The 22,638-nt window shown below is 54.1% G+C and overlaps 1 protein-coding gene across 2 annotated transcripts in view; it reads left to right on the top strand.

The window, feature by feature from the left end:
- STX1A (syntaxin 1A) overlaps positions 1 to 22,638 on the top strand; it is a 70,000-nt gene that overhangs the window by 42,725 nt on the left and 4,637 nt on the right. For both annotated transcript variants that reach the window (XR_011730199.1, XM_071765664.1), the window contains exons 4-8: positions 4,708 to 4,782; positions 8,324 to 8,397; positions 15,532 to 15,640; positions 21,160 to 21,233; positions 21,537 to 21,674. Coding sequence is in view for 1 of the 2 variants with exons in the window: in XM_071765664.1 (XP_071621765.1) it covers positions 4,708 to 4,782; positions 8,324 to 8,397; positions 15,532 to 15,640; positions 21,160 to 21,233; positions 21,537 to 21,674 (470 nt within the window). In the remaining variant the exon portion in view is untranslated. The remainder of the gene's footprint in view (positions 1 to 4,707; positions 4,783 to 8,323; positions 8,398 to 15,531; positions 15,641 to 21,159; positions 21,234 to 21,536; positions 21,675 to 22,638) is intronic.

Here is a 22,638-nt window from a genome sequence, read left to right as displayed (position 1 = left end):
GATGGGAACAGGCAGCAAAGGGACAGGGCAGGGACAGGGACTGGTGGTGGTGGATGAAGAGCCTTGAGGTAGAACTCAGAAGATGGATTGTTGGGGAGAAAATGGAGAAGGCTACAGAAGGGAAGGAGCAGTTTGCTTCTCATTCAGCTGAGTCCAGCTCTGGTGTCCCCAAGAAGGACACGGAGCTGTTGGAGCCAGTCCAGAGGAGGCCCTGGAGCTGCTGGGAGGGCTGGAGCAGCTCTGCTCTGGAGCCAGGCTGAGAGAGTTGGGGGTGTTCAGGCTGGAGAAGAGAAGCTGCAATGGGGAGACCTTAGAGCACCTTCCAGTGCCTGAAGGGGCTCCAGGAAAGCTGGGGAGGGACTTGGGACAAGGGCCTGGAGGGATGGGATGAGGGGGAAGGGCTTGGAACTGGGAGAGAGAGGGGAGATTGAGGTTGGAGATGGGGAAGAAATTGTTTGGGGTGAGGGTGCTGAGCCCCTGTCCCAGGTTTCCCAGAGAAGCTGTGGCTGCCCCATCCCTGGCAGTGTTGAAGGTTGGATGGGGCTTGGAGCACCCTGGGCTGTGGGACAGGTCCCTGACCATGGGGGGGTGTGACTGGATGAGCTTTAGATAACCAGTCTGTGATTCTTTGAATTTTGGATAATTTCTCCCAGAGAGGTGGGTGCCCCAAAACCTTGTATTTGATGCTGTGAAATAACCAGGGCTGGAGATTTCTGACCAATGGGCACATTTGCAGCTGGTGAGAGCAGCCATCCAAAAACCTTGGTTCACATCAGTTTTGCTGTCTGAATTGGGTGCCCCTGGTGGAGACAGATCTGCCCCGGGCCAGGATGAGTCCCCAGGCTGGAGCTGCCAGGCCTTGCTGGCTCAGCACCTCCCAGACAGGTCCTGTGCACAACTGCTGCTCTTGCATCAGGTCTGCTGCCTGCTCTGAGCTGCTGTGTGAGCAGAACCCTTCAGCTCATCAGCTCCCATTGTAAGTCAGGGTACATAATTATTGCTGAAAACTTAATTAAGAGATCTCCTAAACTCCCCTTGCTTTGAGCTACTGATACTTGCTGGTTCCTGTTGGCTCAGAGGCCTCCTGCTATCTGAGCAGCAGGGCTGGTGGAGCTGCAGAAAGAGCCTGTGGTGTGTTGGGCTGAGCATGCTGGATGCAGGCTGCATCTCCTGCAGGCTTTGCTGCTGGATGCAAACTGCTCCTGCCCTGGCCAGGCAGCTCCCAGAGCCAGCTGCAGGAGCCTGGGCAGCTCTGGTGTTGCTGGATTCATGTTCATGCCAATGCCCAGGTAGGGTACATGGCTGCCCTTCATCCCTTGCTCCTCATCACCGCCTGCAGACTGTTGTTCTAGAGTGAGGGATTGGGGAAAAAAATGAAATTCCCACCACTTTCTCCAAAAAAAAGACTGGAACCTGGCACTGTGCTGACTTTGTCTCCACCTTTTGCCCAGGTGATGAGGTGAGGGAGCTGGGGCTGTTCAGTCTGGAGAAAAGGAGGGTGAGGGGAGACCTCATTGCCCTCTCCAGCTGGAAGGCTGCAGTTAGGGGGGTGTTGGCCTCTTCTCCCCAGGGACTGTGATAAGGGTTCAAGTTTTGCCAGGGGAGATTGGGTGATAGGAAAAATTTCTTCCCTGAAAGAGTGGTGAAGCATTGGAACAGACTGCCCAGGGAGGTGGTGGAGTCACTGTCCCTGGAGGTAGTAAAAAAATGGGTAGATGTGGAGCTTCTGGAAATGATTTAGTGGTTAAGGTGGTGTAAGGCTGATGGTTGGACTCGATGATCTTGAAGGTCCTCTCCAACCTGCAAGGAGCATCTTGGGTTGGTTTCCAGGATGCATGAAACAGGATCCATCACCGTTAATGTAAAAGAGTATTTTAAAAGCTCAGTCCCACTGATGTTGCCAATAAACAGCTTTTAATTACCTAAAAATATGTAACAGAAACATCTTTAAGGGTCTCACCTGCTTCCTTTTTTAGTGACTTAAAGATTCAAAAGCTACAGTTCTAATCTGTTGCAGATCACCTCCAGAGGAGACATTTCAGGGAGTGCCTTTAATCCCAAGGGATCTGTAAGAGCTTTTCAGACTCTGCTGTGCAGCATCTCTGCTCCTGGTAAAGGCTTTGTGACCTCTCACACTGACACTGAACCCTGGCACTGTCTCTCCTCGCTCCATCTCCAGCAGAATTGGTCCCTTCTGGCACACTGGAAGTTAAAAATCCCAGGCTTGCTGGCACCTTGCAATGGTACCAGACATCTTGCTCCTGGTGAAGGCAGATGGACAGCAGTGCCCTGTCCTCTTTCTGCAGCTTGGCAAGCAGCTGGAGCTCCTTGGCTTCCTTCTGCATGCAAGGCACTATCCCTGAGCCTCCTCTCCCCTCCCACTGGGGACAGGGGACAGGGTCCCACGGTGCTGGTGGCCACGGGGGCATTCCTGCTGTTCTCAGTGACAGCAGGAGCAGAGCAGATGTCCAGTCTTGGCTGTGGGATGTGGAGAACCTTCAGCATCTCCCACAGCCCATCTTGCCCCTCAGGGTGGATCTGCTTGCCAGGGGTGCTTGGGCCATGGCAGTGGTGAGGTTGTGGTACTGGAGCTTCCTGCTGCTGAACATTAAATAGATCTGAGTCAGTCACTTAAACAGATGCCAGGGATATGAAAATAATTGTCTGGGAAGGCTGTGGCTGCCAGGTCTCCAAGTAGCCCTCAGATGTCGTGGGACTCAAAGCCAGCCAGGAGGAGTGGTTTCTCCTTGCTGCTCAGTTGGAAGTATTTTGAGGGAAAGCAATCCAGCTCCCTTTCCCACATCCCTCCATGCTGGGGGGGTCCTGGCCCCTTCCCAAGCAGCCAGCACAGGGAGATGCTCACCCACATCCAGCATTGCCTTGAGCATCCTCACTGGAATCATCACTGCAGGATGGACTTCAGCACAAAGTGACAGGGGGAGAAAGTACAGAGCAGTGAGTTATGTGAAAGTGTTTTGTGAAATCAAAGGTGGATTTAGGTGGAAGGGACCTGAGAGGTCCCTGGCCCAATACCTTCCAGCAGTCCCATTAGGTCAGGCTGCTCAGGCTTCACCCAGCTGGATATCCTTAAGGACAGACATCCCACCACCTCTCCTGGCCCAGTGCCTGACCACCCTCATGCTGACAATTTATTTTCCTAATGTCCAGTCTGAGGTTTTTGTGTCCCAGCTTGGTTTGTCACTGCATGTACTGTCCCTGTGCACCTCCAAGCTTCAGCAAGAAGCTGAAGGTCACCTCCAAAGAGCAGCAAGAAAATCTGGCTTCAGCTTTTCTCTCCCCTTCTGCTGGGTGGCTGTGGGCAGCTATAGGAACCCCCTTCTCTTTCACCTTCCCAGCTCCCAGCCTCTTGTCCCTGTGTTGGTGTCAGCCTGTTGTCCCCTGCTACTCCTGCAGCTTTGTCTCCTTCCCCATCAGCTCCCAAGCCCAGGGAGTTCCTCAGCCCAGGCTGGTTTCTTCCTTTACTCAATACAAGTTCTTTCAAGAACAGAGAAAAAATAGTCAGCCCCTTAAATGAGAACTCAGACTGAATATATCCTCTGCCCTTCCCTATCTTGCTGCTTGTTCTCTGGCAAATAGAGAATTGGATGAGGTCTCCTGGTGAGCTGTGGTGTTGGCTGGCTCAGCCATACCTGCAGCCTGGGCTGAAGGTGTTCACAGATGGGTTCATTTCCTCCTTTTCCCCGTGGTGCTGCAGCTCTCAGCTCTGACTCAGAACCCTCTACACCACTGTAGGATGTGACCTTCCCCCAGCACATTCCCATCGTCAAGATTTTCTAATTTTGCTTGTGACTGCCAGCTGGGAGCCACCATAGCCACTGGAGTGACTCAGTTAATGACTCTGGAGTCTATTAAACAAAGTTTTATTGAATTAAGTAAGTCTTCAGCTCATTGAAATCAAGAGGGAGCATCAGGGTGGGAGTATTTCCCAGAAATCATATTTGATTGACAGTTGGTTTGTACTTTCACAGAATCATAACATTTTCAGGGTTGGAAGGGACCTTTAAGCTCACCCAGTTCCACCCCCCTGCCATGGGCAGGGACACCTCCCACCAGCTCAGGTTGCTCAGAGCCCCATCCAGCCTGGCCCTAAAGACTTCCAGGGATGGATGGGGCTTCCACCACCTCTCTGGGCAACCTGTGCCAGGCTCTCACCACCCTCATGGGGAAGAACTTCTTCCTAACTTCCAATCTAAATCTCCCCTCCTCTAGTTTGAGTCCATTCCCCCGTGTCCTGTCACTCCCTGACATCCTAACAAGTCCCTCCCCAGCTTTCCTGTAGCCCCTTCAGACACTGGAAGGCCACAATGAGGTCTCCTCAGAGCCTTCTCCTCTACAGCCTGAACAACCCCAACTCTCTCAGTGTCTTCCCAGCAGAGCTGCTCAGCGCTCTGAGCATCCTCGTGTCTCTTCTCTGGACACCTCCAGCACCTCCATGTCCCTCCTGTAAAAGGGGCTCCAGAACTGGATGCAGGACTCCAGGTGGGGTCTCCTGAGAGCAGAGGGGGAGAATCCCCTCCCTGACCTGCATCACGGGCATTTCCAGGCTCAGACCCCACCAACAGGGTGGGTGGAGTGGAAGTGCCCCCACTCAGGAGGTGGCAGTGGTCTCCACCTGCTGTGGGGCTGGGCAGCAGGTTTTAGCAGTGTCTGCAGCACAGCCATGATTGCTCTTTTCTTTCTCCCCAGAAACAAAGGAGGAGTTGGAAGAGCTGATGTCTGACATAAAGAAGACAGCGAACAAAGTGCGCTCCAAGCTAAAGAGTGAGTATTCCATTAATCCCAGATGGGTTGGGCTGGAAGGGACCTTCAAGATCATCTTGTCCAACCCCCCTGCCATGGTCAGGGACACCTCCCACAGCCCAGGGTGCTCCGAGCCCCATCCAACCTTCAGCACTACCAGGGATGGAGCAGCCACAGCTTCTCTGGGAAACCTGGGCTGGGGTCTGACAGCTCTCACAGCAAAGAATCTGTCACTGCTTGCAGGCATCACCTCCCCTTCCCTTAGCATCATAGAATGGTTTTGGGTTGGAAGGACCTTTAAAGGCCACCCAGTACAACCCCTGCAGTAAGTCAGGGACACCTTCAGCCACACCAGGGTGCTCACAGCCCTGTCCAACCTGGCCTGGAATGTTTCCAAGGATGGGGCACCCACCACCTCTTGGCAGCCTGGGTCAGGGTCTCACCATGCTTAGTGTAACAACCCCCCTATGGGAATTTGCTCCCCTGTATCCAGTTCCCAGCTGGAAGCCAGGGAATGGGGCCATGAGCACCTGGTGGGCTGCAGGCATGTCCCAGTGCTGGCATTTTCAGGTGTCAGCCCCTCCTGGTGAGCTCTCAGCAAACCTGCAGCATGGCCAAAGGTTGGGTAGCCAGGGCTGGGTGGTTGGGGAGGTGCTGCTGGAGGACTTGCAAGAATTGCAGGAATTGGCTCTTCCCTGGCATGCCAGGTGGGCACAGGCAGCCCACTTCCCTCTTCCCAGAGCAGCTCCAGCTGGAGCTGGGTGGTGCTGCCATGGGATGTGCTGCCCTGGGGCTTGTGCTTCTCCCTGCCCACATCCCACTCCCTCCCTTGTCCTCCCTTGCTTTTCCATCTCCAGTGCAGACTGTGTCACTGGTGGCTGTGCCCAAGGCACTGAGGTCTCCTCTCTGTCCTGGCTATGCTGCCAGTGCAGTTGGGGTGCTCAGGGGGCACCACTGTCCCTAGACATGGGCTCTATGAGGCAGGTGGTGGGGAAGAAAAGGGCTCTTGGGCTTGGGGACAGTTGTCCTGCCTCATCAGCACCCCCTGTTTCTTGGATTGGCTCAGCCTGGGGCAGGGCAGGGCCAGAACTTGGCCAACATGAGCACTGGTTCCATCCCTGGAGGGGTCAGTCAAGCTCTTTGACAAGAAGGGAGTGAGAACAACAAGGCTGACATCCTGCTGGTGGCTGGGGTTCTGCTGGAGTGCTTGGACAAGCCCCAAAGCCCAAGACTGGACCCCCAGGGATCCAGCAGTGAGTGGGCACAGAGCATCCTGAGGCAGGAGGCAGTCACCCTGCTGCAGCTCAGATTTACCTGCAGTGATCCTGACCCTCAGGCTGGGATTTAGTGGGGCTTCTTGCAGGAGACTTGTCCATGCCTGAAGGGTGGGAGGGGAACTACTGCTTCCCCCCAAGCAGCAGCATTCTCCCTAATCCCAGGATTTCATGGGAGCCCCACAGTCAAGAAGGTCTTTAATATGGCTGAAGCCATTGCTCATGTTCATCACCAGTGGCATAACCATGTCCCATGGGTAGGCCAGATGGAGACTTGTACCTCTGTTGTCACCTTGGGTTCTTTGTCCTCCCATTGTGTGATCTCAGGTAGACCCAGGAAGGAGAGCTGAGGGACACGCTACCTGGCTCATAGACCACGAACCCTTCCCATTATCTGGAACCCCCTGGCCACACTGAAATCTGTTGTGTTCAGCTGGGGACAGGGTTGAGCCTGTGAAAAACAAAAATCCTTTCCCATATGTGTTTTGTTCTGTGTTTTTTTAAGGAGTTCTGGGAGCCTGAATGGTTGCAGGATGGGTTCTGATTCTTGTTTTCTTTCAGAAAAGACTCCCTGGTATCATATTTACCTGGAGCAATGAATTTGCTTTGTCCCAAAATGTCTTGTGGCCAGCATGATGAAAAAAAACATTCAGGACTGATCAAAAACACCATCTGCTGACAGTGAACTGACTTCTTTGGGATAGACATTGCTCATGCAGTGGCTAATTCTAATTAGCAGCTTCTTGGGAAAATGTGATTTTATTAATTATCACCAATGCACAATGTTTGCCAATACTGTTTCTTGGGAACAGGGAATGGTTTGTGACAAGTGTAGAGGAAGAGCAGTTGCTGATGAAATGTGCTGGGTGGGCAGCACCCAGAGAGCCCACGGGCAGGGAAGGAGACAGAGGGGAAGTGCCAAGGCTGCCTGGGATGGGACCTGGTGGATAAGCTGTGGATAAGCTGCTTGTTCAAGGAAAGAAGAAGGGGGGGAGGGTTGGATTGCCTGTGGAAGCTGTGGCTGCCCCAACCCTGGAGGTGTTGAAGGTTGGATGGGGCTTGGAGTACCCTGGGCTGGGGGAGGTGTCCCTGACCATGGCAGGGGGTGGGTGATCTTTGAGGTCCTTTCCAACCCAACCCACTCTGTGGTTCTGTAATGTGTGCCAGTGTTCTCCAGCACTTCCCCAGAGCATGTTGAGCCCCTCCTGCCAGCACCAAGGTTCCCCAGGCCCCTTCCTTACAGCCCTGCTGCTCTCTGCAGCGTGGTACTGTGGGGACACCCATGCAGGGGGAGTGGAACAAGGGGATCTATAAGGGCATCTATAAAGTCCCTTCCAACCCAAACCAGTCTGTGAACCAGCATGCAGTAGAAAGGCAGATGCCCATCATGGGGGGGGAGGTCATGCACTCTGCCCTGCTGCACTGGATGGTAGTTGGGAGGCACTGGGATGCTCCAGGGAATGGGGAGCCCCTTCTGCAGGAGGAACCTGCCCCACGCTGGGCTCATGGGATCTGCTCCAGTGCAGAAGGTGCTGTGGAGAGCTGTGGGACATCTCACTGGTAATGCTGTCCATCCAAACTCAGGGGATGCCACCAGCTCACATCTGGTGGTCTGTGTGGAGCCATGGATCTCAGCACCCTGGGCCAGCCTGCTGATGGGTGCTTTCTTGCAGGCTTTTTAAGTGCCTGAATTTAACTTTGAGTTTGCATGTCCTGAGCTGACTGTGAGGAGCAGATTTACACAGCCTTGCTCTGTGCCTCCTGTCCTGCCCCCCCTGCCCTCTCCTTGCCCAGACCCCAGCTCCTCCCTGCAGCCACTGATGCTCTTTGGGATGGATCTCACCCAGCAGTGAAGGGGCAGATGCTGCTGCAGTGCAGTCCAGCAGGATGGGATCTCCTCCTGGGTCCTCCCCGTGCAGGACCAGGCAGCTGGCAGAACTGCTATTTTTAGGTTCCCTGGAGAAGTCTTGAGCTTCAGTATTTTGCAGAGAACATTTGAGCTCTGGGTTTCCTCCTCCTGCCTAGCAGGGGGAGAGCAGCATTCCATTTTGTTTGCAGACATCAGAACCCCCCTGTTCACCAGGTCCCAGCCTGGTGAGTGCACCCAGCACCCTGCATGATGAACTGGGCTTTGCTGCCCCTCCAGAATAAACCACAGGCTGCAGTCAGGAGCTGGGGATGGCTGGGGGACAGATGTCACAAACTTCAGTCTGTTGCAGTCCCTTGGCCAAACAAGGTCTTTTTCTTTCTCTAAGCAGCACTGATCTGTGTCCTTCTACCCTGAACAGGTATTGAGCAGAGTATTGAACAAGAGGAAGGACTGAACAGGTCATCTGCTGACCTACGGATAAGGAAAACTCAGGTGAGTCTCTGCCCTGTGGCATTGGGAAGGGGAGGCTGGGAAGTGGCTGGAGGCAGCTGGGGGATCCCAGGAGGAGATCCTGATGGAACAGGAGGGTTGGTCCTGGCTTTAGAGCAGTCAAGTTCTGCTGTGCAAAGGAGAACAGAATCACCAGCTGGGTTTGATTGGAAGGGACCTTAAAGCTGACCCAGTGCCACCCCCCTGCCATGGGCAGGGACCCCTCCCACAGCCCAGGGTTCTCCAAGCCCCATCCAACCTTCAGCACTGCCAGGGATGGGGCAGCCACAGCTTCTCTGGGAAGCCTGGGACAGGGGCTCGGCATCCTCACACCAAACAATTTCTAATTTCTGCTTCTAATGCAGCACATTTCTGAACAGATCAGTGAAAAATCCATCCTGAAAACCCTGTGTCTGGAGCATGTGCAGAGGGGCTGTGCAGGGAGGGCAGCGTGTATTGGCTACAGCCATGTGTGCAAGTCTGTGTGGACAAACAGGCTGGGGGGTTCTGCACATCCATGTTAAGCATTTCACTAAAGGTGATTTGTGACTGCATCAAAAATACTCTCTGAAGCACAAGCTTTGGGTGGGGAACATTTTCCTGCCACATGTTCAGAAGCCTGAAGTCTCTGTGTATTTCTGCCATGCCTGGAAGGATGCTTGAGCAGCTCCTGAATGAGCCCAAGGCTTACTGATGCATTTGGGCAACTCACCTAAAATTCACTTGATGTAGGAAGATGAGTGTTCTCCCAGAGTGTGCTGTGCAGCCCTGCAGCCTGCTGGAATTGTCCTGCCTTCTGTTGGGGCTGTGGTTGCCCTTCCTCTGGCATCAGTGCAGCCCTGGCAGTGTTAGATTACTGATGGGCTGGCAAAACTTTTCTTGTTCCCATGAAACCACCAGCAGCAGGTCCTTTGGTGGGCTTCTTAGCAGGGTTATCCAAGGGCAGAGATGGGGGGCACCTCCTTCTCCTCCACACCTTGAGTTGTGTTGTAGTTGTGACAAATGACCATGCTGCTTTTGCTCCTCTCTACAGCCATGGTGGGTTGGATCATTTTGGCTCTACAAGAGGGGTGGCTTGAGGGCTTGAGGCTTCTCTCCAGGTCCAACAGCATGGACTTGACCTGGAAATCATCACCAGCTCTTCTGAGCTGGAGGTTGGGCTGCATTGACCTCCTGAAGTCCTTTCCAAGCTGACTTACTCTGCAGTTCTGAGTGACTCCCCTCCCACCTCCCCAAGTCAGGAAATAGCTTTAGAAACCTTTGATGAAAGAAAAGCTGGAGTCTCTTTCTCTCAGGAGCAGCTGAGCAGTGGGAAGGTCTGATGGGTGCAGACATCCCCACTGGGCTCTGCCAGCTGGAAAGCAAGAACAGGTGACAAGTGTCCTTTGATGCTTGTGGTGGGTTGTGGCAGGAACACTTTGGGAACACCAACAGAGAGCAGGGGCTGTGGGGCCATGGCAAGGCCAGTGACTTAGCAGAAAGTGCTAAAAGAAGATTTCCACAGGGAAGCAGCAGGAAGGGTCAATCCAGGAGGCAGTCTGGGGACTGCTGGGGCCAAGGACCTTGAGGGACAGCTGGGGACAGGCCAAGCTTGTCACCCCCCTCACATGGCCTGTGTTGACTCAGATGCATGTCACAGCTGATGACCTGAGGTCTCAGAAGACAGGATTATCTGTGGTCTCCAGCTGCTTTTGAAACCTGCTTGAAACTGCTTGAATTCCTGAATAACATGTGCTTTGTGAACAGAGGACGTGCTTGGACTGATTTATTTTTTTTTAAGTCAGAGTTATGCAATTGTCTTGGATATCCCAGAATAGCAGAGCAAGTCAGAATGGAGGCAGGAGAGACCATGGCCATGGCTCTGATGTCCTCTGTTGGATCAGCCAGTGGTGGAATTTCTCTGGATCAGACATAGGTGTGGTGGGAGCTTGGCCTCAGCATGTGTGTAGGACTTGGTGCTGACTGGAGCTGCCACAGCTTCTTGCACCATGTCTGGGAGTGCAGGTGGCACCTGACACTGCACCTCTAACACTGCATTAGCTTCAGGTTTTAGAGGAAAGTGGATCCAAAAGATGGATTTTGTGCTGGGTTGGCATCTGGTGTTGTGCACCCATGGACTCTTTTTAGAGTCTGTTGTCAGCTGTGACCTAAGCTCTAAAAACTGAAGCTTGATGAAGTGGCACTAGACAAAGGAGATAATTCATCTCCAGAAAAAGTACACATCAGACAAGTGTTTCATTTAGAGATGGCTTGGCCATGCTACTCAGTATTGGGATGAGAATGTGGGTTGGTTCTTGTGAAGAAAATGATTTTTTATGGCTTCAGATCTTCTGCCTGCCAGAGGGAAAATCAGGGTCTGAATTGTACAACCTGTGTGGTGAGAGCTGCTCCCATCATTTGCACATTGTCCTGGATGGAGCAGCTCCCTCCAAGCCCTTTCTAGAGAGGTGTTGGGTTTGCTTAGTGGTGGCTTTGGGGTGTCACACCAGGCCATGGGCACAGTGGGGAAGCATCTCTAAGGTGGCCTTCTCAAGTGTGGGGTGGCTTCTCCCTTCCACTTGCTCAGCCAGCAGGTCCCCTTGTTTCCAACTTCTCCCTTGTGGTTCCTGCTCCCTGCTCTCTGTGCTTCACAGTGTTCATTTGCTTGGTCCTTGCTACAGAGGTCTTGTTGAAATGTTTACATCTTGGGAACATGCCCTGCTTGTCCCCTCACTTTGTCCTGCAGAAGTGATGCAGCATCCTCTGTGCCCCCTGTAGAGGTGAGCAGGAGTGAGATGGATGGGATGGAATGGAAGGGGATGCAGCAGAGGGAATGGCAGAAGGAGGGGTACAAAGCTGGTGTGGTTTGATGGTGTGTAACCCACAAGATCATCAGGATGCCAGCATGGATACAGGCAGCTTCTAAGAAGACTTGGGTGGAAACCCATTGGGCAGCTTACTCCAGGGCAGGAGGTGAAACCTCTGAAGGTTTCATTAAATTTAAATCATTCCATGACTGTAAAGGAGCTGTGCTGCCTGATGACCCTGAAGCAGGACAGGACATTGGGGTGTAAGATCAGTGCTGCTGGCAGCTCCTGGTGAGCACAGGAGGTGGATCCCAAACTCCTCTGTAGCCATCACTAACAAAGAGCCCAGAACATGAAGGGGCTCTGTGGGATGTGTCACCCCCAAGCACTGCTGGCTTGACATCTTGTGGGGCATGAGAAAGGGACTGAATCCAGGATGGAGTGAAACCAGCTTTATTTTAAATTTATTTTTATTGAATAAGTGGCCTTCCTGTTGAGTGTAGCCTAACCCTGAGCTCTGCTGGCACAGCTGCAGCTCTCTGGCACTGAACTTCTTTGGTTCATGTCTATGTTTTAGACTGCCTTGCCTGTCCTGGTTCAGCCATGGGCCTGTGTGGCCCAGCCAGGCTGGAGATGCTTCCCCAGGGGCAGTCACACTGTGTGCCTGGGCAAAACCATCTGCATCTCACCACGTGAGAGCATGGCCATAGGGTCCAGGACACCCACGGGATGGCTGCTGCAGGGCCATAAGCCTTTTGGAAGTGTCTTGTCATCACAGCTTCTTAAAATCAGCCTTCCCTGGGCTGGGGCTTTGTCTTCTGAGCCACCGTGCAGGGTTGGTGTGGAGTTTTTACTGCAGGTTTGCCAACCTTCTGCTGACCCTTTGGCAAGGCACAGTCATCACTCCAGCAGTGGAATCCACCTCTGTGCCACTGCAGGGAGAGTTCCAGTGCCTCATTCCTGCTGGTTGTACTGGAGGATGTGGATGAACAAGAGGCACCTGGGAGGAGAGCAGCAAGGGCTTGTTCTGCAGCAGAGGTGGTGATTTCACGAACCATTGAAGGGATAAAGGTGATGGAAGCCTCCAGCTTTGCTCTTCAGCACCCAGGGGTGGGGATCCAGTGGTGGATCTGCCCCCCTCACAGGGGTTTCACACAGAAATCTAGCTCGGGAATAATCCTGAGGTGAAGCTGGGGTTTGGTATGGGCAGTTTCTCTCCTTCCCAGCTGCTGTCACACACACTCTGCTCTCCAGTGCTGCAGTGGGTACCAAATCGATGCGGCAGTGACATGAACCGATCACCTCTGCAGGGGCTCTCCCAGCCTCCTCCCAGCCCTGCAGAGCCAGAGAGAGGTTGGAGAGATGGCTCTGGAGCAAGGGAGAAGGAGGATTGCTGGGCTGCAGCAGAGCCCAAGCAAAGGATGGTGCTCCAGCAGAGCAAGAGAGGAGCAAATCCCTCTGTGTGGCAGCTCCTGCCCGGAGCTGCTTCTGGCACCAGGGCTCTGCTCCAGCTGGGGGGAGTGTGGGCAGTCAGGAGATCTCATCCCAGAACAAACATCTGCCTTTAACCCCTCCAGAGACCACTGTGTGCTGACAGCAGTGCTGGGAGGTCCCCCCCAGGCTTTCCCCTCTACCCTGCTCGGTGTCAGGAGCTGTTGGACATCCCAGACATGGGTGGCAGTGGCCCAGAGAAGGAGAGCAGGGAGATGGCAGTGGGAGGAGGCTGTCCTTGGGGTGTGATTTTGTTTCCCAGGCAAAGGCACTGCTTCTGTAGTGTCCAAGGAAACTCGAGGTGGCAAAAAATCAGTGCTCTGTAGCTCAGGACTGTGAATTTGAGCAGGATTCAGATTTGCTCCATGTTGTAGTTCTGTGGTTCAAATGCAATCCTGGCACATGGAGAGTGAAATTTCAGAGCTGTGTTCCACCTTAGTCATCAAATGGTTTGGGTTGGAAGGGACCTTAAAGCTCATCCAGTCCCAACCCCCTGCCATGGTCAGGGACACCTCTCCCAGCCCAGGGTGCTCCAAGCCCCATCCAACCTTCAACACTGCCAGGGATGGGGCAGCCACAGCTTCTCTGGGAACCTGGGACAGGGGCTCAGCACCCTCACACCAGAGAATTCTTTCCTTATATCTTACCTAAGTCTCCCCTCTTCCATCTTGAAACCATTCCCCCTCATCCTGTCACTACACACCTTTGTAAAAAGTCCCTCCCCAGGTTGTCTTGGGCTGAGCCTTAAAATCAAAGCAATTGTCAGGCCATGCTGTGAATCTGCTGCCTTGGATTTTCCCCTGTATGCCAGGGTTTGAAGAGCAGCCTCTAGTCACAGCTTCTTGGGGGCAACCTGGCCCAGGGGCTCAGCACCCTCAGTGTAAAACACTTCCTATCTCCAACCTAAGCCCACCCTCACTCAGTCTGAGCTGCTGCCCCTCTTCCTCTCACTGCTCAGAAGTCTCTCTCCTGCTTTTCTTTAAGCACTGAGCAGCCACCACGTCTCCCTGGAGCTCTCACTTCTCCAGGCTGCACAACCCCAGCTCTCCTAGCCACGAAACACTCGGTCAAGCAAGTGGGAGATTCTTTTAATTTGGGCATTTCTTAGCATCTCTCCAGGCTCTGCAGGTAACGGGGGGAGAGGAGCTCCCTGGGGCTGCAGCTCGGAGCCCCTGCATGGGGTGGATGAGGAGGGTGATGTAAATCACTGCTCCAGCCCCCTGCCAGAACCTTGTGCTCAGAGTGGCACTTTTGGAGGTGGTTTTGTGGTCGCAGTGGTGTGGGGCTGCCAGTTGGACTTTATAATCCTGAAGGTCTTTTCCAACCTTGGTGATTCTATGATTCTACCTTTGGTCCTTGTAATTCAGAAGAGCTTTTCCTCTGGTTGCCTTTGGGACTGATTTATCCTACCACTGCAGTGGAAATAACTTGGACCAGGTCAAAGACTGAAACAAACCCAGCTGGAGTCAGGGTGGGATTCCTGCTCCCCTGTGACCCCAATGGGCTAAGGAGGAAGGCTGGCATCCCCCAGGCTGGCATCCCCCCAGGCTGGGCACTTCAGAAATGTTTTTCTCTTCATTAAAAACATTGAAGGCCAAGGTCCCAGGTTCCAGCATTTGCTTTGTGCTTTCTGGGTCTGTCCCAGCCTCCTGTGTATACCCAGAGCTCTTGGCAATCCAGGTTGATGCTGCAGCAACCTGAGCTGCTTCCCTTATGTTTGAAGAGTTGCTGGCCCCAGGTGAAGCAACCCCAGTTCCTACCTTCAGTCAATTTTTTGGGGTTGATGAGACTCTTTCAAATTCAAGGTATGTTTTGATGTGCTTTATATTTATTCAGGTAGTTTCACTTAATGACTGAAAGCCATTTAAAATACTTTTTCCAGCCCATTTTGCACGGAACTGCGTGTTCCTTCAAAAATTAAATGCATTTTGTAGACACGTGGGATGCCTGTGGGAACATAACATAAAAATCTGACAAAATAAACACTAAGTTAAATAATTTAAGTAAAAAGAGGTCCAGTGTGGCACACAGCTTAGCAGGAAGGGGTGTCATTCAGCACCCAGGCTATATTTGGCTGCAGATCAGCATATGTTGATATTTTGCAGCTGTGGGGGAATAAACTGGATTTTAGGAAAACAACTTTAAGAAGGCAGAAGAAGAGTTGTTCGGGTGGCACATCACATCTTGGCTGGGTTTCAAGCCACCATGCTCAGGAGATGGATGTGTTGACCTTGCTTTGGACCTGGCACCTCTGGAGCAGGGGCTGCCAGCTGCAGCTCCCGAGGGCTTTCATGTGAGGTTTCCCAGCAGAGACTGAATAAAATGAACCAAATATGAGGCTCTGCCATAAATACTGAGCTGCTGCTTGCTTAGAATAGATGCAAAGCAAATGCCAGTGTATCTTCCAGCTGTCTCCAGTGCCATCTCCTGGAGCAGCAGGTGGGGCTGAGCCTTCAGAGATGCTGCCTGGCACCCATTTGGAGACTTTGAGAGCTGCTCCAGCTCAGCAGGGCATTGCCCTTGGCTTCAGCTCTCCCAGGGGAACACTCACTGAGAGTTTCTGCATCATGTCAGCCTCTCCAAATCTTTCCCAGTGTCTTTTCCTATCCTCTTTCCATTGCCTCCTCTCCTTTAATGTGCCCCCTATCTCCATATCCATCTTGCTGGTGTTGGGCTCGGGGTGCTCCTGATCCACCCCCTGGGGCCGCATCACTGGGTGCCACCTGCACTTGGTCACAGCGGTCAGAGTGTGACCCAGTTTCCGTGGGGCTGGAGATGCATTTTGGGTCTGTCAGAGGTGCAAGGGCTGCACCCTGCAGGTCCTTCACCCTGGCTCTTTTTCCCCCTCTCCCCTCTGCAGCACTCGACTCTGTCCCGCAAGTTCGTGGAGGTGATGTCCGAGTACAACGCCACGCAGACCGACTACCGGGAGCGCTGCAAGGGCAGGATCCAGAGGCAGCTGGAGATCAGTGAGTGACCCCCGGGGGCTCTGCTGGGCACTCTCACACCTCAGCAGCTTGGGACGACCAAAAAACAAAGGATTTTCCCCCCCCCTTTGCCCTCCCAAGGGAAGATAAAATAAGGGGAATAGGGCTGAGAGACTTGGAAATTAAAACTGGAATGGGTTTACTAGAAGAGGAGAAGGGAAGGAACAGATGGGAAAAGGGATCAATATTCAATTCCATACCCATGGCAGGGATGGGTGCCTGAGGGCCCCTGCAGCAGGGCTCAGGAGGGGGCTCCAGGGCTCCAGGGCTCCAGTGCTCCAGTGCTCAGCACCTGATGGATGTGGAGGTCAGGGGAACAGCAGCCAAGCACAGAGTGGGAGAAAGAGGAGGGGCTGATGGTCTGCCTGAGCTTACAGAGTATGGGAGGGAATATTGACCCCTCTGTGTTTTGCCCCTCTCACGTCCCTCGGGCTCCTGAGACCCTTTTCTTTAGTTCCTCCACTCAAACTATGACAGGGAGCCACATCCTGCACCAGCTGTGCACAGCTCCCCCATGAAGACCCGGGGGTGCACGAGGGGCTGTGTGTGCACCCATGGGTGCAGCTCCTGCTGGGAGACAGACACGTGGTGGCACTTTGCATTTCAGTGTCCAGCTGTATCCAGCAAAGCACAAAAACTCCCCTCAGATTTTCTTAAATATTGTGTAGAGAGCTCAGGGAGAGGAATTGCACAGAATCCCAGAGTGGGGGGGGTTGGAAGGGACCTCTGAAATCATCTGGTTCCCACCTGCTGCCGTGGGCAGAGGCACCAATTCACAGAAGCCATCAGGAATTCCTGACCAAGGTGTGGCCTTTCCTCTGGGTGCTTTTCATCATGGGTGAACTGAACCAGGTATGAAACCAGAGAAATGAGCTCTTGGGGTGGGGGCACTCGCCACTCCCTGAAGTTCCCCATGCTGCAGGAGGAGCATGAGCCTCAGTGCCTGCCCTAAGCATCTCCCTGCCAACCCTGGCAGCTTCTAAGCAGCAGTAGTGGGATCTTCTGGCTAAAGGTGAGCCCCAGGTTACACCTCTGGGCCTGTCAGCAGCATGGAACTACCTGGGTGTCACCCAGATACCTGAGTGTCACCCGGAGCCCACTGCTTGGGAGAAGTTGGGTCCTGGCTGTCCACAAAACCTGCTCACCTGGTGATTCTCCTGGGCAGTCAGGGATAAAGGGTTAGGTTTAGGGAAACGTGGTCCTCTCCCACTGGGATTAGGTAAATAAGCAAGCAAGGAAGAAGTCAGGGCATGAAGAGATTAAAACAGGTTTTTGCAAAGAATCTTCTTGTCAGAGAGATGTCATGGGCTTCTGTGCTCAAAATGAAAGAGTCTGAAGCATAGACCAGGGTTTTTTGTCAAACAATTGGGTGGTTTTCTTCCCTCAGCATGAATAATAAGATAGGAGGTCTTTGCACCATGGGAATGTCCTTCAGGAGCTGCAGATGCCTGGAAATCCGAGTGCTGGTGGGGTCCAGGAGTTTTGTGGAAGACTAGAAGGAGACTTGGCTGTGGGAGCCTTTCCTCTGTTAAAAATCAGTCTTTATGATGTATGATAATAATAATAGAAATGTGTCAGACTGGCTGAATGGAAGGGATGGCTGACATGAGGCTCCACAAGAGCTGGAGGTTTACTGGAAGGCAGGGTGATGTTGATGCTCCAGCTGACTGACTTGTTCTCAGCTGACACCCTTCTGTAGGTGACACCCCACCACAGGGCTGGCTTGCAGTGTAAACAGGAATTTAAAGGATCCCTTTGTGTCCCTTCAAAGAAAGGAGATTGGGAAGGACTTAGCCAGGACCTTAGTTGCCTGCGGACCTGAAACCTCCCTCTTGTTTTTCTGCTTCCAAATTATGGAAGGACTGCTGCTGCTCTGCTTGAATCACGCAGATATATTCAATATATTTGTCTTTTCTCTGTCCATCCTGCCATGCTGTCTGTGCCTGACAGGGCCTTGGTTGGGCCCAAGGAAAAGGCTGCTCAGGACCCACCGTGGAGTGGAGTTTGGGTGCAGAGAAGGTGTCCCAGGCAGTGACAGTGACAGTGACATTGAGAAACCCACTTCCCCTTTGGGCTGGAGGTGTGGAGCAGGTGCAGATGGAGGATGAGGTCTGTGTACACAGCCCTATGCACAGTCCTTAGCAAAAGCTGTGTTCCTCTGCTAGGACAGTGGAAAAATCTCTTCTGGCTCTTGCTTTTGATAAGCAACCAGCTCGCTGAGGTTTCAGCAGGAGGGCTTCCTGGGCAGAGGGCTCTGCTCATCCTGGGGGTTCCCAGCCAGCACCTTCAGGTTTCCTTCTCCAGGGGCTCCTGAAGAGGCTTTTCTCAACTGAGCTCAGCTGGGGTGTGGTGACTGCACAGAGCTGTGTGAAATCCTCAGCTCTCATTTTTTCAGCTCCAAAGATAGAAAGTGCCTGGAGCTCTGACAGCAAAATCAGTAAATCACTTGGGTGTTGAAACTGAGAGAGCAGGGACTTCTCAGCTGTTCTGGGGATGCTCTCCAGCACCCAGGGAGCTTCTCTATGCAAACCACTTCTGCTTCGTGCTCTGGAGGTGGGACAGTGGCAGAAGAAATAGTGATGTAGAGGCACTGCCATCCCCTGCGGCTCCCCACAGCCTTCTCTTTGGGGGGGCACTGCTGAGTCTGTGAGTGCCAGAGGCTGGACCCTCGCTGTCACCATCACCAGTCTGAGGTGATGAAGTGGGTGTCCCCTCCCACTGCTTCTGCCCCAACTTCAACCATTGCCTTCACCCCTCCTCACTCACTCTGCTCCCAAACACACGGATGCAGCAGATGCCACGGAGGAGTCTCAGGGGGCACCATGTCCTGGGGTTGCTGATGGCAGGACAGATGCTCAGTGGCTGTCCCCAGCAGTGTCCCCAGGTCTGCTGCTGGGAGCTGCTCTCCCCTGCCATGTCCCTCAGTGCAGCCTGAGGTGGGAGGAACCTCTCCTTCCATTTTGTCCTCTCTGTTCTGTCCATTAGGCAGAATGACATCTTCAATCTAATTAGCTTTTGCTCCCAGGGAAGGTGGATTTGAGGCTTGGAGGAGCTTTCTGTGGTGGGTTTGCAGCTTTGGAGCCATGGAGGGACTCTGCAGACACTGTCACTGTTTTCCTGAGCAGTTTTGTTGTATATGAGACAGAGGTACCAAAAATAAAGCATCTGTCATCTCCAAATGCACAGTTAGAATCAGCTCCTGCCCCGCTGGGTGAGGCCAGGGAAAGGCAAGATGTGGATGTATCCCCAGCTGCCCATGAGCCAGGAGAGGCTGGGGGCTGCTCCAGGTAGCCCCATAGCCCCTGATGCTGGGAAGGGCTTATTGAGGTACTTTGATTTCAGGAGTGAGCATGGGATTTCTCCGAGCTAAAAATTGGGTGGAAATGCCTGTGCAGTGCTGGAAGTCAGGCCCTGCAGCCTTACTCTGAGCAGATGGGGTCCTGAGGGACAGGGGTGAGGGTGGCACTTTGTGACATGCTCATCACAAGGGTGCTGCAGGCAGTGCCAGACCTGTCCGAGCTGGGGACTGCCAAGTGGGATTTGTATCTCATGAGAGGCTGGAAACCAGATCCAGACAGAGGTTCCCATCCTTAGGAAGGTCCTTGTCCTCAGTGTTTCCCAGAGCCCTCTGTGGGTGCCCTTGCTGCTGGGAGGGGGATGCTGTCAGCTGGAGGAGCACAACGGAGCCGTTAGAGAACTCAGCTCTGGCGTGTTTGGCTTCTGCAGCCCTGAGGTGCCTGAAATCCTCCCTATTTATAGAGTGTCTGGCACACAGGATCAGGCAAAGTGTCCTTTGACGTCAGCTGGGTGATGGGTGTGAGCTGTGGCCCCTGAGGCTTCTCTGGGAGCTTCCCCAGGGTCCTGCTCACCCTGACAGAGCTGCTGCTGCCCCGTTCCCTGGGAGCTGCTCCATGGGGATGATTATCCAGCTCCATCCAGCTGGGCATTGCAGGGCCAAGGACTGTGCAGTGGCCTTGAGGTGGGAAGTCTGGTTGGTGGCATATCCCAGAGCTTCTGACAGCCCTTCTGCACCAGGACCTGTGCACCAGCTCTCTCCTGGCCAGCTCAGGGCTGAGTTTGCTTCTCCCTTGCTCTCAGAGTTGCTCTGTGCTGCTGTGCTGCTTGGCAAAGTCCTCTCCGCAGGAAATTTTAATTCCTAGAGATGGCAATAAGAGGCAGATGTACTCTGTAGCTCTGTGGGGAGCCAGTGGTCCAGTTCTCATGTTTTTCCGATGTTTTACCAAGTTTCAAGACAAGACATTTCCACCAGGCTCTCCCCACTTGGTGAGCACCTTGCTTTGACTCAGTCCTTTCAGTGCCATTTCTGGCTGTGCTGTAGCTCTGTAGTGATGTGGGCACCAGATCAGCAGTCATCTAGCACACTTTCATCTGCTTTTACTGCTCTTGAGGAGCTAATGAAAGCCTTTCCAAACCAGAAAAACTAGCCAGAAGGCAGTGGACTCCCTGGAAAGCCCTCTGGGGTCCTGCAGGTCAGTGTTGCAGCTCTGGCAATCTCTGGGTGAGATGCAGCCTCTGCGCCCTGTGCTTTGGCTTGGCATTAAATCCAGCTCTTCCTGACCAGCTGTGGCCTCCAGCCAAGCCTGCCCTGGCAGGATGGGTGTTAATCCTTGTGATGTCTTTGGTCTCTCATCCTTCCCTTTACCACTGGCCCAGTGCTCTGTGGCAGGAACAGACCAGCGAGGAGGAGGTGAGAGCTGGGATAAGAATGTGTGTCCTGCATCCCATCCCACCTCTGCCTGCCAGAGATGCGCTGTCTCCTGGAGCTGATCCCAGGGGTTGGATTGGGCAGAGCAAGGTAGCAAGGTAACCCACCTGGCAATGTCCCTTGTGTCACTGTCACTGTGCCAGTGACAGCTCAGAGCACAAATAGAGGGGTTTGCAAATTGTACTTTCTGAGCCCTTGTTCTTCCTTCCTGGAACCAGGGCAGCTCCAGCTGACAGCAGGGAGCCCGCAGGCAGGAAGGGCTGGCAAGGGGGTGTCATGGGTGACCCTCCTAGGCAGTGATGCTCTGTCATCCCAAAACATGCAGCAGTGGCTGGAAATGGGCTGTGGAGCCTTCCTGGAGCTGGGATGCTCATCCCTGCCCCGGGGCTGCCACGGGCAAACAAGAGCAGGGCAGATGGCAGCCCCCAGCTCTTGGGGCCAGCCTGTCCCCAACATTCATCCTTTCCCTGCTGCTTCTGGGCCACTTGAGTGGGCACAGGGGATGGTGATGGGCACAAGGGGAACCCTGGGGTGGCCACCAGCAGGACTTTGTTGTCTAGACACACTTGACTTCTACCTCTGCCTCCTGTCCAGGAGCTGTCAGGTCAGTCCTGGGCCACCCAGCCCATAGCTGAGCTGCAGCCCTGACTCCGGACTGCTGTGCTCTGGAAGCTTTGTTCTGCTCCACTCTGGGGAAATGCCCTGGAGCAAGCAGAGCCCTGTGGTGGGGCAGGGACAGGGGGCTCATGGCTGACCCATGTTGTGTCACTTGCAGCTGGCAGGACTACAACCAGTGAGGAACTGGAGGACATGCTGGAGAGCGGCAACCCTGCCATCTTCTCCTCTGGGGTAAGCACCAGCACAGCTACAGCTGAGCCAGGACCCTCACCCAGGGCTGGCTGGTGGACATGATGCCACAGTGGCCCTGGTACAGGACTGGTGACAGCAGCCCAGGCAGGAGGTGGGAGCTGGGTGCTCAGGTTTGGCCTGAGGGTGCTGCCCTGAGCAGGGGCTGCATCCTGGAGCCGGGATGGGTTGGGGTTTTCTGCAAAGTGGTGGGCTGAAGGGACTCTGGGGCTCCTGCTCTTCCTTCTTTTGGTGCCCATAATCCCAGGACTGGAGGGGCTGAGCATGGTTCTTGTCTTCTTGCAGATCATTATGGATTCGAATATCACCAAGCAGGCACTGAATGAGATTGAGACCCGGCACAGTGAGATCATCAAACTGGAGAACAGCATCCGGGAGCTGCACGACATGTTCATGGACATGGCCATGCTGGTGGAGAGCCAGGTATGGAGACACTGCAGCCTGGGGGGAGCTCACCTGGGAGGTTGGAGGGTGATGGGGCTGCCAGTGGTCCCCTCCCTGGGGAGGTGAAATGTAGTGAAATGAGGCAACCAGGTGTTCCAGGAGAAACTCACGAATAGTGCTCTGAGTCTATTGCTCTCAGGGCTGACCAGCCTGAATCGGTGCTACTGCTCCAGAAGTGGCCTCCCCTCTGGCTTCCCCAGGTGTGAGCTTTATTGGCCCCCTAATCCTGCTCATGCGCAGTAGGGGCCTGCCCTAATCAGGCACAGGTGGGCTTAACACAAGGTCATGCCCACTACCTCGCAATTAGTGCCACCTGGTTGCCTCATTTCACTACAGTGAAACACTGCATCTGGGACCAGCGTGGCTCCCACGGGGGCTGAACTGGGCTCCTTGGAGCCAGAGCCACACATCCTGTGCCCCAGCACTGGGGACTGCTGTGTGCCTGGGCTCAGTGGTGAGCTCTGGAGGGGTGCAGTGGGTGTCTGCTGTGCAGGCAGAGGTTCCTCCATGTTCCCTGGAGCACCGGGCCCTGCCAGGTGAGCTTGGGGATGCCACCAGCCTCGGTGGTTCTGCCAGGCCACCCCTGGCTACGCCACCAGCCCCGTGTCACCTGGCCCTTCAGCCGGGCACACGCTTGGCTCTCTGCTCACCCCCCTTCTTGCCCGCCATGCTGCCACGGCCCGAGGAGACATCAGTGGCAGGTAAAGCCCCCCCGAGCCCCCCGGTGCTGCATGCTCCGCTCTGCATGGCTGCGGCTCCTGCATGGCGCTAGGGCCTGACCCAGGGTGGCCGTGGCATGGTGGCCTTGGTGGCCCGTCCTGCCTGTCTGGGGGATGGAGGGGGGATTCGCAGGTCCCTGTCCCACCTGCATTGCCCCATGGGGTGAGAGGCACCAGGAGCAGAGGGGTCTGGGTTGGCACCCAGGGCATGGCATGGGTTGGGG

Source organism: Heliangelus exortis, chromosome 21 (assembly GCF_036169615.1).
Source record: "Heliangelus exortis chromosome 21, bHelExo1.hap1, whole genome shotgun sequence".
Classification (NCBI taxonomy): Eukaryota; Metazoa; Chordata; class Aves; order Apodiformes; family Trochilidae; genus Heliangelus; species Heliangelus exortis.
This window is presented reverse-complemented; position numbering and strand designations above follow the sequence as displayed.